The sequence below is a fragment of the Gobio gobio genome, assembly GCF_949357685.1.
Source record: "Gobio gobio genome assembly, chromosome: 6".
Lineage (NCBI taxonomy): Eukaryota > Metazoa > Chordata > Actinopteri > Cypriniformes > Gobionidae > Gobio > Gobio gobio.
In genome coordinates, this window is record NC_137102.1 from 38,856,725 (window position 1) to 38,875,350 (window position 18,626).

Sequence of the window (18,626 nt, forward strand, 5' to 3'; positions counted from 1 at the left end):
CACTCTCCGGGTGAGCATCACACCGGCCTGCCGCCAGTCTTTCAGTCCATGGTCAGACCCCTCGTTCCTTCGGGCCGGATTGCCCCCGGAACAGGTGTCCAGGCACGCTGTGGTTTTCACGGATGCCTCTGCCATGGGCTGGGGAGCCACGTACAACGGGCATGCAGTGTCAGGGGTTTGGACGGGCCCGCACCTGCATTGGCATATCAATTGCCTCGAGTTGCTAGCGGTGCATCTTGCTCTGGGCCGCCTCAAAGCGCGGTTACGGGGCAAAGATGTACTGGTCCGCACGGACAACACTGCGACCGTTGCGTATATCAACCGACAAGGTGGTCTGTGCTCCCGTCGCATGTCGCAATTCGCCCGCCATCTCCTCTGGAGTCAGAAGTGTCTGAGGTCGCTTCGGGCCATTCATGTCCCTGGTGTGCACAACCGTGTGGCCGACGAGCTTTCACGAGCTGCGCTCCTAGGCGAGTGGCGACTCCACCCCCCAGGTGGTTCAGCTGATTTGGAGACCGTTCGGGGTGGCACAGGTCGACCTATTTGCCTCCCCAGAAACGTTCCACTGCCAGTGGTTCTATTCGCTGACCGAGGATGCACTCGGCACGGATGTCCTTGCGCACAGCTGGCCCCAGGGACTGCGCAAATGCGTTTTCCCCAGTGAGCCTACTTGCACAGACACTGTGCAAGGTCAGGGAGGACGAGGAGCAGGTCCTGCTGGTGGCGCTGTACTGGCCCAACCGGACCTGGTTCCCAGAACTTGTGCTCCTCGCGACAGCCCCTCCTTGGCCGATTCCTCTGAAGAAGGACCTTCTGACTCAGAGACGGGGCACCCTTTGGCACCCGCGTTCAGACCTTTGGAAGCTTCATGTCTGGCCCCTGGACGGGACGCAGAGGTTCTAGGTGACTTACCCCAAGAGGTAGTTAACACCATCACTTCGGCACGAGCACCGTCTACAAGACAGGCTTACGCCTTGAAGTGGGACCTGTTCGTCGAGTGGTGTTCTTCTCGCCGAGAAGACCCCTGAAGATGTTCGATCGCGTCTGTGCTTTCCTTCCTGCAACAGGGGTTGGAGCGTAGGCTGTCGCCCTCCACCCTCAAGGTTTATGTTGCTGCAATATCTGCCTATCACGACCATGTAGAAGGTAAGACGGTTGGGAAGCACGACCCGGTCGTCAGGTTCCTTAGGGGGGCGAGACGGTAAAATCCTCCTCGCCCTCCCTCCATACCCTCTTGGGATCTTGCTCTGGTGCTCAGAGCACTTCAAGAATGCCCCATTTGAGCCTTTGCAGTCAGCAGAGCTAAAGATTCTGTCTATGAAAACTTTGCTGTTGGCTGCATTGGCCTCCATCAAGAGGGTAGGGGACCTGCAGGCATTTTCGGTCGACGAATCGTGCCTGGAGTTCGGGCCGGGTGATACCCACGTGGTGTTGAGACCCCGGCCTGGCTATGTGCCCAAGGTTCCTACCACTCCCTTCAGGGACCAGGTGGTGAACCTGCAAGTGCTGCCCCCGGAGGAGGCAGACCCAGCCCTAGCTTTGCTCTGTCCCATCCGCGCTCTGCGGGTTTACGTGGATAGAACTCAAAGCTTCAGAACCTCAGATCAGCTCTTTGTCTGTCACGGAGGCCAGCAGAAGGGAAAGGCTGTCTCCAAGCAGAGGGTGGCCCACTGGATAGTGGATGCCATCACCTTGGCTTACCAAGCACAAGGTGTGCCCTGTCCGCTCAGGGTGCGAGCACACTCTACTAGAAGTGTTGCATCCTCCTGGGCACTGGCATGTGGCGCCTCGCTGTCAGACATCTGTAGAGCTGCGGGCTGGGCGACACCCAACACGTTCGCTAGATTCTATAGCCTACGTGTAGAGCCGGTCTCCTCCTGTGTTCTCACCTCAAACGGGTAAAAGCACTGAGAGGCCCCGTCTCTTGTCGGCTTGCTGCGCTACGGCGCTTATATTCTCCAGAAGCAAACTCTGTGAGTCCTCCACCGCCCTCGGTGCCGGACGTGGCGGAACGTCTGGCATCAGGCCCCTTGCCGCTGAATCCTTGAGAACCGGTATTTGGCTCGGGTTATGAGTGACCCTACGGGGATCCCATATATCTTTCCACGGTCGCTCCTACGGGAAGCCCGTGTCTTTCCCTTGGGAGAGCCTTCCCGTCAATGGGACTGAGCCCCCTCTCTCCGTTGCGGGCTACGGCTCAGCATTGTACTCCACATAACTCCTTCGGGGTACGATGTGGGCTCCGCAGCGTCCCCTTCACTAGGGCACGCTTCCCAGTGTTATCCAATAAATCACTGAGCGGGTCTTGCGGAACGGCAGTGATGGACTTCCCGGTGTGAGCCCCGTCTCATCAGGTAAGAGAGCTCAGGTGGCTCACACAGGGCACTGGAAGGGGGCAGAGGCCATGGCGCTTTGGTAGGGATTCCTATTCGTCTGTATATTAGTCTGTAGTCTGTATATTCCTATACATACGTAACCGAGACGTTTCTCTTTGTCTTGTGTTGTTTGATGAACCTTTATGACACTCACTGCTCTTGAATGACTAACTTTTGCAACCTTAAGTGTAAGGATTAATCTAATTTAATTTATTCAGGGAAGACCAATATTAATTTACATTTGATTTCTTATTAAATGTCTTTAGTATTTCTTACCTCAATACTAATGTTAGACCTACCTGAAAATTTGTCTTTAAAAACTAAAATGCACTGCATGATCAAATATTTAGGTGAGATAATTATATACATTTATATGACAAGAGTCACCTAAGGGGGGGATTCCCCCATTGTCAGAAATAAAATTCAGGCCCTGAATGAATGTCTGTAAAATTCCCTATAAATAAATCTACATGATAAAAAGAAGGCTTCAAATAGATCGGTATTGGTGATCGTATCTGCAGATACTGCTTCCTGTGATCGGTGATCGGTTCCAAAAATCCTGATTTTGTCCTTTGTGGCAGTAGCCAGTTTTGGTGTGACAAGTTTTACATATAGCTGGCAATAGTGTTGCTTTCGTCAACGAAAAGTGTGACTAAATATCGTCGTCAACGAACCTTTATCACGTGACGAAAACGAGACGAGACGCAACGTAAATGCTGGTCATGTGACGATGACGAACAAAAACGAGACTAAATGTGGTTCACAAAATAAAAACTATGCTAAAATGTCTCTTCATTTTCGTTGACGGAAATGAGACGAGACAAAGTCGCGTTTTTATTATTATTTTGCAGTATTTCTGTGCGTCTCATTCAGGGGCTGCATCAGGTCTCACTGCGCAGACGCAGGCGACATCACTCTCTTCAAGCTCCACTCGCGCAGCATTATAGAAGATGCTGCTGCGATGAGTGAACGGGACCGATGGGCGGCCAGTCGGCGTTTGTAAGCCCTATTCGGACAGTAATTGTTTGTCCTGCGTTCGTAAGGTGTTTTCATCATTTACAGGGGCTAGTCAGTGATTTTATTGTTGTCTTAATCCAGAATATCAGTGTTTTTCTCCCACCACCCGTGTACAAATCTACGGCCGAATTACCTAACATCACTGTTTGACAAACACCAAGGTCGTGTGGTGCCGTCTGAATCCACATCTCTGAGTTTTCAATAAATCACTTCAGAATTCACTGTTTATATCCTTTTTGGCCACTGCAGAGCACCGTGCGGTTGTGCTTCGCAGTTATTTGGATGCATTTTAAAGATCTAGACTTGTATTACTGAAATGCTGGCAAGTATTTACAAGAGCAAGATATTTCATCACCGCTCAAAAAAAAAGAATGAAAGAAAAGCTCGTAAACATTTTTAATGTGCCGTTATAACGGCAGCAATTATATATGTTAAAATAACCGCAGCATTATGATTACCTCATAAGCGAATAAGAGGCTGTATTCACTTATTTCCGCTCATTTCCATGTGGAATAAAATTACATACTTTATTTTGAGATAAAATACAAGACAGAAAAACATTTGAACTATAATGTGGGTCTAATTTTAAACAGATTTAAATAATTAAATAATAATTTGGATATTATTTTCCTATTCAGGGTTTTTCCTGGGTCAAAAATGGTCTTCGGTGGTGGCTGACAGACATGGTCATCCATACACACACACGCACGCACGCACCGTAAAAAGTACCCTACCCACGTGATCTGCAAGCGCAATACTGACAATACATTTTAAATAAATTCAAAGAAAGTTTGTAACTTTTGCTTATCTTATTTTGATCCCACATGAAAAAATACTATAGTATATTATAGTAAAATTACTCTAGTAAATACTATAGTGTTTTTGAACCGTACTATAGTAAATATACTACAGTACATTAACAAAGTGTAGTAATATACTACAATATACTACAATTTACTGTAGTATCTTTACCATAGTATGGTTCAAAAACACTATAGTAATTTTACTATAATATTTTTTCATGTGGGATACCTTGATGTTTGTTTTTGTTCCTCATTTTTACACTATTTACTGATAATTGTTTTGGTATATAGTCATATCAATATTAAAAAGTAGTATTAAAAAAATGAACAAATAGCCTAATTTTCTGCCATATACAATTTCATAAAATTATCAGCTAGCTAACAACAACTTAGTTTAGACTGGAGTGAGGTGAACCCAGAACAAAGTGATTTATAGGCTATTTATTTTACTACACATTATGAACATAAATAAGCTGAAAGACTGTGGATAATTAAAACTAACTCTTACACCCACTCTTGCTAAATTGTGTAAGCACACTTGTGTTCTCATTTCAGGTGTTGTTCTGAGTAAATGATTAAACTGATTCGTGAGTTCAGTGTTGGACAGATCAGTTGTTCTAACCAGTCGTTAAAATGATTCGGTTCAAAGGAGTCATCAGGTGGCGAATCGGACATTAGCAGACGCTTTGTGTGCGAATCCCGTCTGTTAGAACATCGCAAAAGATTTGTCAACACATAGAAAACACTTCATAACCGGATAGGATTTGTTTCCTGTTTATTGAAAGTATGCTTTATGTCAGCTGGTCAGAGAATCAGTCAATGTTTTTTGAGCGCAATTCACACCCAGCAGTAATTCAAGTAAAACATTGTCTGATAGCGCCACGTGCAAGATGGATTCGGTCTTCCGACCTTTTGATTTTGATTAACGTAATATGTGAAATATTAGAAAGCTAAGAATGCTTATTTTGAAGACAGAGAGCGTGAGAGCGGGGGAGGAGCTCTCTGATCGTTTTCTCTGTCACTCAGTTACAAGCGCAGCATCTATTCTACATCATTCATAAATCACAATAACTCATCAAATAAAGCTTTGGCGGGACAAAAATTTGTTCTTCGTTAGCAATCACTCAGTCTCTGGTACATTAGTGATGTCCGGTTCGCGAACGAATCATTCTTTTGAACTGGTTCTTTTAACTGAACCGAATCAGTTCACCAAATCGGACTGAATCGTTCTAAACGGTTCGCGTCTCGAGTCTGCGCTGATCCATCATTTACTAAAGTTACCAACTTTCTGACATGAGTGACAGCCCCTCCGACTAGAAATAAACTAATAACCTGAAGTATAACTACAACAGTTCGATGAACTGATGAGAAGTTAACTCAGGTCCATCCGTCTCTCTGGCAGCAGCTTGTACCTGCTCGTGCCTGGTAGACCTCGTTAAACCACGCCCCCTCCGCTAATTTCAAATGCAAAGATGTCAGCCAATCACAACAGTGGGCGTTTTTACTGAAGTCTCACAGCAGACACGCCTCTTGAAACAGGGCATTCAGCCACAGGGCAAACATCAGTATTGAAAAAATGCCTTTTATTTCTAAATTATGACATTTTATGATGTAAAAATCATACTAACAATATAAGTACACCTCAGGAAACATTATAAAATAATAGAAAAATGCCATGCCATGGGACCTTTAAGAGACATCCCAATGTTTTTATTTATTTTATTTAAATGTATGTGTGTGTACTTCTAACAAGTTTAGTTGGTAAAATAAATATGTTGTAACTTCAAATCAGAGCGTCTTCCGTGTCTGGAATGGATGTATTCTTGAGTCTATAAGGTAACAATAATATAATAAGATAACATTGTTTGAAACGGGTTTGGCTAAAAGAAGATTTTGGTTTTGTCTTTAATATGTACTTATACTATATTGACTTGGTTAAATAGAATTGCATTACTAAAAAGAGACTAAAATACAATTTTCATTGACTAAAACTTGACTAAAATGTCATCAGTTTTCGTAGACTAAAACTAGACGACAATAGTCATAGATAATTCTGACTAAAATAAGACTAAAATGCTCAGACTTTTAGTCGACTAAAACTTGACTTGACTAAAAAGAGTGACTATGACTAAAACTAATAAAAACTAAAATGACAGCTTGACACAAAGACTAGACCAAAACTCAAATTAAAACAGGCCGCCAAAAACAACACTAGCTGCCAATTATTAAATGTAATCAGTGTTTTAAGAGGCTACATCCCATTAAGCTGATCTGATGTGTGTTGGTCTGCCTAACCCCTCTTTGTTTGGAATAATTTTGTTACTCTGCCTTATTTGGGAAAGATGGCCTACAGTAGCCTTAAGTTATCTCATTTTCTAAAATAAACACTTGGTGGTTCTTCAAGATCTTGACTCTAGCCTATTTCTATGTTTTTTTTTCTCAATACAGTTAATTTAGAGTTGGTTTCATTTCTACAAATGGTGCAAACGCTGCAAGATTATAGATAAAAGATTCCCATTCCCCTGCCATTCTGTGATCGGCAGTGATCGGCAATCGGCAGATCATGATCTTGGTGATCGGTAATCTGTGATCGGCCCCAAAAATGCTGATTGGAGCATCTCTAGTAAAAATGCAATGTCAGAACTACTGTCACCACCTTCAGTCACTACCATGAGGACTGCCCACCCTCCCACCTGCCTCATCACATCGTTGTCCCTGCCCACTGGTGTTCAGTCGATGAGAAGCGAGTGGATCTAAAGTAGTTGTTTATAAGATTGTGATAATAACAAGATAGTGATACTGTTCCTGGCTGTGAAAAAACATCAGAAAACGCATTGCAATGACAAGATCACTGTATTCACGCGATCAACACACTGTCATCTACTCAATGCTCGTCACTGCAACCTTTCATGTGATGGAAAAATATCTAAAAATAATGCTATAATCAACACTTCACTTTTCGTTAGTCTTGACTGCTGTAATAGTAAAAAAAGCATAGTAAAAGTATTCGAGAGGGTTCCACATGTACTGTATATGTACAGGTGCTGGTCATATAATTAGAATATCATCAAAAAGTTTATTTATTTCACTAATTCCATTCAAAAAGTGAAACTTGTATGTTATATTCATTCATTGATTGATTCAAAATTTGAATATTGTGAAAAGGTTCAATTTTGAAGACACCTGGTGCAACACTCTAATCGGCTATTTAACTCAAAACACCTGCAAAGGCCTTTAAATGGTCTCTCAGTCTAGTTCTGTAGGCTACACATTGACACCTTGCACAAGGAGGGCAAGACACAAAAGGTCATTGCAAAAGCGGCTGGCTGTTCACAGAGCTCTGTGTCCAAGCACATTAATAGAGAGGCAAAGGGAAGGAAAAGATGTGATAGAAAAAAGTGTACAAGCAATAGGCATAACCACCCTGGAGAGGATTGTGAAACAAAACCCATTCAAAAATGTGGGCGAGTTTCACAAAGAGTGGACTGCAGCTGGAGTCAGTGCTTCAAGAACCACTACGCACAGATGTATGCAAGACATGGGTTTCAGCTGTCGCATTCCTTGTGTCAAGCCACTCTTGAACAACAGACCGCGTCAGAAGCGTCTCGCCTGGGCTAACGACAAAAAGGACTGGACTGCTGCTGAGTGGTCCAAAGTTATGTTCTCTGATGAAAGTAAATTTTGCATTTCCTTTGGAAATCAGGGTCCAAGAGTCTGGAGGAAGAGAGGAGAGGCACAATCCATGTTGCTTGAGGTCCAGTGTAACGTTTCCACAGTTAGTGATGGTTTGGGGTGTCATGTCATCTGCTGGTGTTGGTCCACTGTTTTTTTAGGTCCAAGGTCAACGCAGCCATATACCAGGAAGTTTTAGAGCACTTCATGCTTCCTGCTGCTGGCCAACTTTATGGAGATGCAGATTTCATTTTCCAACAGGACTTTGCACCTGTACACAGTGCCAAAGCAACCAGTACCTGGTTTAAGGAGCATGGTATCCCTGTTCTTAAATGGCCAGCAAACTCGCCTGACCTTTACCCCATAGAAAATCAATGGGGTATTGTGAAGAGGAAGATGCGATATGCCAGACCCAACAATGCAGAAGAGCTGAAGGCCACTATCAGAGCAACCTGGGCTCTCATAACTCCTGAGCTGTGCCACAGACTGATCATCTGCATTCCACGCCGCATTGCTGCAGTAATTCAGGCAAAAGGAGCTCCAACTAAGTATTGAGGGCTGTACATGCTCATACTGCATACTTCATGTGCATACTTTTCAGTTGGCCAAGATTTCAAAAAATCCTTTATTTGTATTGGTCTTAAGTAATATTCTAATTTTCTGAGATACTGAATTTGGGATTTTCTTTAGTTGTCAGTTATAATCATCAAAATTAAAAGAAATAAACATTTGAAATATATCAGTCTGTGTGTAATGAATTAATATAATATACAAGTTTCACATTTTGAATGGAATTTGTGAAATAAATAAACTTTTTGATGCTATTCTAATTATATGACCAGCACCTGTATTTATTAGGGATGCCACAATTCTCAAAATAATATTGAACTGTTCGGTACGATATCCACGATTCAATACGTGCTTGTGAATTGTTTTTTTTCTTTCGGTTTCACGTTTAAATAATTTCTGTGCTTTTTATTTCTCTCCAAATTGACATTTTGTGTGTGCTCGTAAGTCTACGAGCTGAGATGAGGAAACTCCTCCCCACGAGTAAATATTCAATCACTATGCACTAAAGTTAGGGGGCACTTAACCATCATTCTACACTTTAACATGACGAGCAGTGTGAGGCAACAGTACGAGGAAGCGTCGCCTCGTAAAGATAATTCCCGACCTCTATGAAAAGACATTCAACTGTATTGTAGACAAATTGGCTAAAGCACAGAGCCTTGCTCTGACTACAGATAGTTGGAATTGTACATGGGCTACCAGCAGCTGTGAAATATCAGTGTTCATTTTAAAATCTAAATTTATTTTATATTATACAATACACTTGGAATGTGTACAAGGGGATTTTTCGTTGCATTTAAGTAAGATAAAGGAATATTGCAATACATTTTTTTTCTCTTTAACCTCTTACTGTTACTATTACCTAAGCATAGAATAACTAAAAAAACACTCTGATGTGTCAAGCCATCAGAACCGAACCGAATCAAAAACAGTGGATCAAAAAACCGAGGTAAGTATTGAACCGTGGGCTAACTGTATTGTTGCATCCCTAGTATTTACGTAATATGTATTTCAAATGCGGAGATGTTAGCCAATCACAGGAGTTGGCGTTTACACGGAAGTCACACAGCAGACACACCCCTTCAAACAGAGTGTTTAAATAGCCTTCAATTTATAGGTTATAACTGCATCTGTCAGGTATCACTGGGTAGAAATGGGAGCGAAGACTCAAATGATTTATTGTAAATAATAAAATAAAACAAACATAAACAAAACACCCGCGAGGGGGAAAACCAAACATCAGGAGAGGTAAACAGGAAACATGACAGGGAGCAGACGACATCCAACAACGATCCAACACAGAATTGCAGACACAAGGAGACTATAAAGAGAACAAACCAGGCAGGAAATGAGGGAGAACAGGTGGGGCAAATAAACCAATAATCAGATAACAAGAGGGGCGGGGTTAGACAATAGACAGGAGACGTGACATCACAAGCACATGCACAGAAATGACAAATACAAAATGTGCTTTAACAAATCAAGACAGACATGTGACAGGATCTGTCTTGGATGTAGACTGGTGTAGATTTATTTTAATATGGATCCCATACTCTAACGTTAACCCAGATAAATGTGCTCTATTATTGGCGGATATTCAAGTTTTTGTGCGGAGTCTGGACGCTGGAGGTACTGACGCGATCATTTGCATTTTTTCTAAAAAAATTTGGTCATACAAGTAAGAATATTAAAACTTCCCAAACTTTAAAATGGTCTACTTTTATTTATGTAAACTGACAATAACAACAAAACGTGCTTTTGTAAAATAAAGAAAACAAACAGGATGAGCTTCATGCTGTCTCTGATCTGGAGTGCCTCAGACATGAGAAATAATGTCTAGCCTATAGAAAGCTTGAAATGTCTTTTAAGCTAACAGTTCATATCAAAATCAAATAGGCTACTCTCTACTTTTTAATCTAGATTAATTTTACTGTAATCTTGGAATTAATCTAGATAAAATTGGCTCATTTGAATTCTGCCGAAGGCATTCAGAATATGTGTGCTCGTAAGTGATTGTCTTTTTGTAGTTTGAATAATAAATAGCTTCTGTCCCTTTAAGACCTGACGCACGCATGGATCCCAAACACTGTTCCTGTGAGCTGGTTACGACTGTGTTTATGTTAAAACTCACTAAGATGGGCATTGAGACATTTTTGAGAGTATTTGACCATTAATAAGATGGAAAAAGGAGCTTATTTCTGCACTTGTATGTCAGAGGCGGCTTTATTACGCTATGTGTGTGCGCTTCAGATGCGAGTGCGAAATCTGCAGGAATTAGTAGAATAGTAGAATATATATATATATATATATTCTACTAATTCTTCCCACAGATTTCGCACTCGCATCTATATATATATATATATATCTCACCTAAAGGAATATTAGGAACACCTGTTCAATTTCTCATTAATGCAATTATTTAATCAACCAATCACATGGCAGTTGCTTCAATGCATTTAGGGGTGTGGTCCTGGTCAAGACTATCTCCTGAACTCCAAACTAAATGTCAGAATGGGAAAGAAAGGTGATTTAAGCAATTTTGAGCGTGGCATGGTTGTTGGTGCCAGACGGGCTGGTCTGAGTATTTCACAATCTGCTCAGTTACTGGGATTTTCACGCACAACCATTTCTAGGGTTTACAATTAATGGTGTGAAAAGGGAAAAACATCCAGTATGCGGCAGTCCTGTAGGCGAAAATGCCTTGTTGATACTAGAGGTCAGAGGAGAATGGGCCAACTGATTCAAGCTGATAGAAGAGCAACTTTGACTGTAACTAAAAATAACCACTCGTTACAACCGAGGTATGCAGCAAAGCATTTGTGAAGCCACAACACGCACAACCTTGAGGCGGATGGGCAACAACAGCAGAAGACCCCACCGGGTACCACTCATCTCCACTACAAAAAGGAAAAAGAGGCTACAATTTGCACAAGCTCACCAAAATTGGACAGTTGAAGACTGGAAAAATGTTGCCTGGTCTGATGAGTCTCGATTTCTGTTGAGACATTCAGATGGTAGATTCAGAATTTGCCGTAAACAGAATGAGAACATGGATCCATCATGCCTTGTTACCACTGTGTAGGCTGGTGGTGGTGGTGTAATGGTGTGGGGGATGCACACTTTAGGCCCCTTAGTGCCAATTGGGCATCGTTTAAATGCCACTGCCTACCTGAGCATTGTTTCTGACCATATCAATCCTTCCAATGGCTACTTCCAGCAGAATAATGCACCATGTCACAAAGCTCGAATCATTTCAAATTAGTGTCTTGAACATGACAATGAGTTCACTGTACTAAAATGGCCCCCACAGTCACCAGATCTCAACCCAATAGAGCATCTTTGGGATGTGGTGGAACGGGAGCTTCATGCCCTGGATATGCATCCCACAAATCTCCATCAACTGCAAGATGCTATCCTATCAATATGGGCCAACATTTCTAAAGAATGCTTTCAGCACCTTTTTGAATCAATGCCACGTAGAATTAAGGCAGTTCTGAAGGCTAAAGGGGGTCAAACACAGTATTAGTATGGTGTTCGTTCCTAATAATCCTTTAGGTGAGTATGTATGTATGTATGTATGCATGTATGTATATATATGTGTGTGTGTGTGTGTGTGTGTGTGTGTATATATATATATATATATATATATATATATATATATATATATATATATATATATATATATATATATATAATATATAATTAATTAATGGCTCATTATGGTTTATTATATTAATTAACATAAACGTGTGATTTATAGTCAACTAATGGCTTAAATGAACGGTGGCAGCCCTATTAAACACAAGGGATGCAACAATACAGTTAGTCCACGGTTCAATACATACCTCGGTTTTTAACCATGGTTTTCGGTTCGGTTCTGATGGCTTGTCACATCAGTTTTTTGCTATGCTATTCTTAAGCGACAGGAACAGAAAGAGGTTAAGGAGAAAAAAGACAATTTTTTTTATTGCAATACTCTTCCTTTATTTTACTTAAAAGAATTGAAAAACCTTACTTAAACTTAAAACTTTACTTTGAATGTATGAATAAATTTAAAAATAAAACACTACATAGACTTCACTATAAATTATACATTGATTCTTATTAAAGCTACTGTATTAAAGTTTTTCAGTCAAGAGCAGTGAGTGATTATAACTTTTATATTTAACTTTTGTTATTTTATTAACCTCTAAAGGAATGGTTCACTCAAATGAAAATTCTGTCATTGATTACTCACGCACAAGTTGTTTTAAACCTGAATAAAGTAATTTCTTCTGTTGGACATCAAATATATTTTGAAGAATGTTGGAAACCAAACAGTTGCTGGTTCCCATTGTAGGAAAGGATAATATGGATGTTAATTGCTACCATCAACTGTCTGGTATTCAACTGTCACATGTGTTCAACAGAAGTAATGAATACTGGTTTGGAACAACATTAGAGTGAGTAAATAATTACATTATTTTAGAGGTGAACTGTCCCTTTAGCATTTAATCCAATTAGCATGCTAAGCTAACTAGCATCTGACAACAAAGACAAGCAGGGTCAACTTCGGAGAGATATTTCTCAAGAATATCAAAAATCCATTCAGTCAATGTGCAGCTCGGTCCAAAGATCATCTGAGTCAATCGTGGGCAACATTTGTAGGAGGCATTGCGATTACACGATTTACGTAAGAGCCACAATGCATGCATATGGTGCTCAGCCAATAGTGAGCCAGTGTTCTGCCATAGAACCTGGAAGCGCTGCACTGTGTGAATAGCCCAACAGTGTGAATAGTGCAAGAGAGTGACAGGGAAGAGTGACATTGCTGAATAAAATCGTTATTTTTGTTAGTTTTTTGTGCACAAAAAGTATTCTTGTCGCTTCAAAACATTTAAGGCTGAGCCACTGGAGTCACATGGACTATTTTAACAATATCTTTAATACCTTTCTTGGCCTTGAAAGTGGTTGTTGTATTGCTGTCTATGTGGGGGTCAGAAAGCTCTCGGATTTCATCAAAAATATATTGTGTTCGGAAGATGAACAAAGGTCTTACGGTTTTGGAACGACATGACGGCATATTAATGACAGAAATTTCACTTTTGGGTGAACTTATCCTTTAAGGTAATGTCATTTTGCCATAGAAGAACTTTTCTTTAAATGAATGTTCATTTAAAAGTAGTTTAGCAGATTTGTTTGACGTTAGAGCTGATCCAGCTTTTCAGTTTTCCCTTTTTGAATGCCAAATGTAGATTACAGCCACCTGCTTCCTCTCATGAAGGCGCTGAACATACATGCTTGTTGGCCAACATCTGTAGTCTTTGTGGTGTGTTCAAGCGACACGAGGTGACGCCACAGTTGGCTTTCATCAGCGCTAATTCTCTGGTGTCGGTTTGGTGTGTCCTTACCCTAATGTGTCAAGTGTTGTGAGAAGAGCAGCAGCATGTGAGCTTCTAAACAGAAATGTGTTTTGATAGGCAGTTTAAGGTGTAAAAGACCACAGAGCATGTCAGATGTTTCCCTTCACATCTGGAAGTTGTCAAGCCAACTGTTCATTTTTGCAAAGCTTTTCGTTTTCTGCAAGAATTGTTTTCAGATTTTTGTACTGCCCTCAATGGAAACAATCAATTGTGAAACATCCATCTTGCATATGATGAACATACGAATGTTTGTTGTTTTACTATGGAAATGTGGAAATGTGTGATAGCTCACATGAAACTATCCTTTCTTTTTATCCTTCTCCATTAGTTTCACTTGCAAAACAGTAGGACTCATGTTTTCCTGATCATCACGCACATTGTTTGCATAAATCAGATTTCCACATGGTGATTAAAGCGAAAAGGTAATTATTTATTTTTAATTATTATTTAGCAATTGTCTTCTATGCATTTTTAAAGACAAACTGATTGATATATTTTCTCACGTTTTCTGTTTTCAATATACAAGTCAGGTGTCGCATTATGGAGAATAGAGAGAATTTTGCATCTGAAGTGATGCAAGAGACTCTGAGAACATCATCTCCAGAACCCAGCTGTATGTCTCTGAAGAGTGAGATATCATTGAATCTTCCTCCTGACCTCAGTGATGGACCAGTAACCTCTGACCCCAGGTGAGACTCTATCCAGTATTAGAGACAACAGACTTGCTCATAATAAATTAAATGGCAGGCAGAACTGAAGGAAGAAATATTTCTGTATGTCTCAGTATCTCCTGGAAGAGGAGGAGACGGAGAATATCATCTCCAGAACCCAGCTGTGTGTCTCTAAAGAGTGACATATCATTGAATCTTCCTCCTGACCTCAGTGATGGACCAGTGACCTCTGACCCCAGGTGAGACTCTATCCAGTATTCGAGACAGCAGACTTCCTCATAATAAATTAAATGGCAGGCAGAACTGAAGGAATAAATATTTCTGTATGTTTCTGTATGTCTCAGTATCTCCTGGAAGAGGAGGAGACGGAGAACATCATCTCCAGAACCCAGCTGTGTGTCTCTCAAGAGTGACATATCATTGAATCTTCCTCCTGACCTCAGTGATGGACCAGTGACCTCTGACCCCAGGTGAGACTCTATCCAGTATTAGAGACAACAGACTTGCTCATAATAAATTAAATGGCAGGCAGAACTGAAGGAAGAAATATTTCTGTATGTTTCTGTTTGTCTCAGTTTCTCCTGGAAGAGGAGGCGACAGAGAACATCCTCTCCAGAACCCAGCTGTTTGTCTCTGAAGAGTGACATATCATTGAATCTTCCTCCTGACCTTAGTGATGAACCAGTAACCTCTGCCCCAATGTGAGTATCAACATATAGCTTGTGGGTGATTTTTAACTTATCTAGTGAAACTAATATACGACAATTCATGCGAGCTAAAAACACACTGAATTCACTAGGGGTGCATTCACTCATGCATTCACACATCACTCACTACCCGGACTTCCTTCCTGATTACATCCACATGCACCCCATTACCTTGTTAACTCACACTTTATAAGCCTGGTCATGGCCGTCATTCATTGCGATGTCTTGTTTTGTTCACTCTGCAATTCTGATTGTTTTTCCATGATTGTCTTGTTGAAAGTCTTGCCTGTGTCTCTGACTACCCTTTTGCCTGCCCCTATTGTCTTGTTTGCCTGATTGGACTGATTACCTGTTATGACCTCTTGCCTATTTGTTGACTAAGAGTGTGGATTACCTTTTAAAATAAAGCTGCATTTGGATCCTAACCCTTTGTGTCTCGGAGCAGTACGTGACATTTATACATACATATACTATGTATGTATGTATGTATGTATGTGTGTGTATGTGTATATAATATATACAGTGGGGCAAAAAAGTATTTAGTCAGCCACCAATTGTGCAAGTTCTCCCACTTAAAAAGAAGAGAGAGGCCTGTAATTTTCATCATAGGTGTACACTTCAACTATGAGAGACAGAATGAGAAGAAAAATCCAGAGAATCACATTGTCTGATTTTTAAAGAATTTATTTGCAAATTATGTTGGAAAATAAGTATTTGGACAATAACAAAAGTTAATCTCAATACTTTGTTATATACCCTTTGTTGGCAATGACAGAGGTCAAACGTTTTCTGTAAGTCTCCACAAGGTTTTTACATACTGTTGCTGGTAGTTTGTCCCATTCCTCCATGCAGATCTCCTCTAGAGCAGTGATGTTTTGGGGCTGTCGCTGGGCAACACAGATTTTCAACTCCCTCCAAAGATTTTCTATGGGGTTAAGATCTGGAGACTGGCTAGGCCCCTCCAGGACCTTGAAATGCTTCTTACAAAGCCACTCCTTCGTTGCCCGGGCGGTGTGTTTGGGATCACTGTCATGCTGAAAGACCCAGCCACGTTTCATCTTTAATGCCCTTGCTGATGGAAGGAGGTTTTTACTTCAAATCTCACGATACATGGCCCCATTCATTCTTTCCTTTACACGGATTAGTCGTCCTGGTCCCTTTGCAGAAAAACAGCCCCAAAGCATGATGTTTCCACCCACATGCTTCACAGTAGGTATGGTGTTCTTTGGATGCAACTCAGCATTCTTTCTCCTCCAAACACGACAAGTTTTTACCAAAAAGTTCTATTTTGGTTTCATCTGACCATATGACATTCTCCCAATCCTCTTCTGGATCATCCAAATGCTCTCTAGCAAACTTCAGACAGACCCAGACATGTACTGGGTTAAGCAGGGGGACAGAATTTGAGTCCCTGGTGGCGTAGTGTTACTGATGGTAGCCTTTGTTACTTTGGTCCCAGTTACGCAGGGGGACAGAATTTGAGTCTCTGGTGGCGTAGTGTTACTGATGGTAGCCTTTGTTACTTTGGTCCCAGCTCTCTGCAGGTCATTCACTAGGTCCCCCCTGTGTGGTTCTTGGATTTTTGCTCACCGTTCTTGTGATCATTTTGACCCCACGGGGTGAGATCTTGCGTGGATCCCCAGATCGAGGGAGATTATAAGTGGTCTTGTATTTCTTCCATTTTCTAATAATTGCTCCCACAGTTGATTTCTTCACACCAAGCTGCTTACCTATTGCAGATTCAGTCTTCCCAGCCTGTTGCAGGTCTACAATTTTGTGTCGGGTACCCTTTGACAGCTCTTTGGTCTTGGCCATAGTGGAGTTTGGAGTTGGACTATTTGAGGTTGTGGACAGGTGTCTTTTATGATTTCAAGTTCAAACAGGTGCTATTAATACAGGTAACGAGTGGAGGACAGAGGAGCCTCTTAAAGAAGAAGTTACAGGTCTGTGAGAGCTAGAAATCTTGCTTTCTTGTAGGTGACCAAATACTTATTTTCCACCATAATTTGCCAATAAATTCTTTAAAAATCAGACAATGTGATTTTCTGGATTTTTTTTCTGTCTCTCATAGTTGAAGTGTACCTATGATGAAAATTACAGGCCTCTCTCATATTTTTAAGTGGGAGAACTTGCACAATTGTTGGCTGACTAAATACTTTTTTGCCCCACTGTATAGTGCATATTAGAGTGCGGATCAGGCCGCATTTTTCTCTCCGAGCCTGGCCCGCGTCCGACAGAGCAGTAACCAAACCCTACCCGAGCCCGACAGGCATTAAGATATTTATGTCCGAGCCCGACCCGAACCCGAATCTATTTTTTTTCCTCATACTAATGACACATGTACGTTTGTTCGTGTGGAAAGCCTGCTTTTATTAAGCAACTGTAGGAAGGCATTCTGAAATGTTTACAGATGAGCGCATCAGCGCGCAGACGGGGAAACAAATACACACGTTAACACAGGGCCCAATCAAATAACCAATTGAAATTAAATGAACAAAGGTCTACCAAAAATGGCCCAAGCTAACAGAACAAAACATTAACGTAACACAAATGCAGCTTCTTGAAATGAAAATCACTCTTACCATTTTTCTCGAAAACTGTATGGCTACTAAACTGCAACATGGGATCTATTTACATAATCCATCCATCAAAGTTTAGGCTAATCCAGGTTTTTATGCAGAAAAAGGATTGCATCTACTGTGGATGGCTTCAAGGCTGTCTTCCTCTGCTCGATGGTCCTGCCTGCAGCGCTGAAGTTGCGCTGCCAGTCACATGTAGCCTAATATGCAATATGCACGCACATGTTGCGCGTTGTCAGAGCTACATAAACAAATTTCCGCACACAGGACTACGGATGTTAGGGTAATATTTTTAATTAATTTTAATCACAAAAACATACCTTTGCATCAAGTTAAACAGGCCCATTGGCTACCTACATAATAAGCAAATGTTCAATGTCTTATCGAGCTGACGTGACCGTGACCGAGCCCGACCCAAACCCGAACATTATTTCTAAATATCTGTCTCAACCCGGCCCGGCCCGTCAGTTACTGACAGGTTCCATCGGGCTCGGGTTGGGTATCCATACTCTAGTGCATATACACTTTATGAACACACGTTCCCTGGGATCGAACCCACGATTGCATGATCACATGATTACATGATGTTGTTTTTGCAATGCTCTATAAATTGAGCTATGCAAACCTTGAAATATGACACAAATATAAGGAAACAAAGCAGTGAAATGAAAGTGTCCTGTTGATATCTGCACACCTTTAGTAAACGCTCTTATGGGTCGTATTTCATGAATTCAAATAAAAGTGTCCTATTGTCGATAGGGGCACGCCTTTAGTAAACGCTCTAATGGGTCGTATTTCAGGGAAGTGACAAACGACCTATATAGGCCTAT

General features: G+C 41.3%; 1 protein-coding gene across 1 annotated transcript in view; it reads left to right on the forward strand.

Moving 5' to 3' along the window:
• The window catches only part of LOC307128006 (NACHT, LRR and PYD domains-containing protein 3-like), a 46,248-nt gene that overhangs the window by 17,963 nt on the left and 9,659 nt on the right, over positions 1-18,626 (forward strand). Inside the window, exons 2-6 of the mRNA XM_079819523.1 lie at positions 14,168-14,261; positions 14,366-14,528; positions 14,624-14,749; positions 14,855-14,980; positions 15,086-15,211. Of these exons, the coding sequence (XP_079675649.1) occupies positions 14,380-14,528; positions 14,624-14,749; positions 14,855-14,980; positions 15,086-15,211 (527 nt within the window). The 5' untranslated portion in view covers positions 14,168-14,261; positions 14,366-14,379. The remainder of the gene's footprint in view (positions 1-14,167; positions 14,262-14,365; positions 14,529-14,623; positions 14,750-14,854; positions 14,981-15,085; positions 15,212-18,626) is intronic.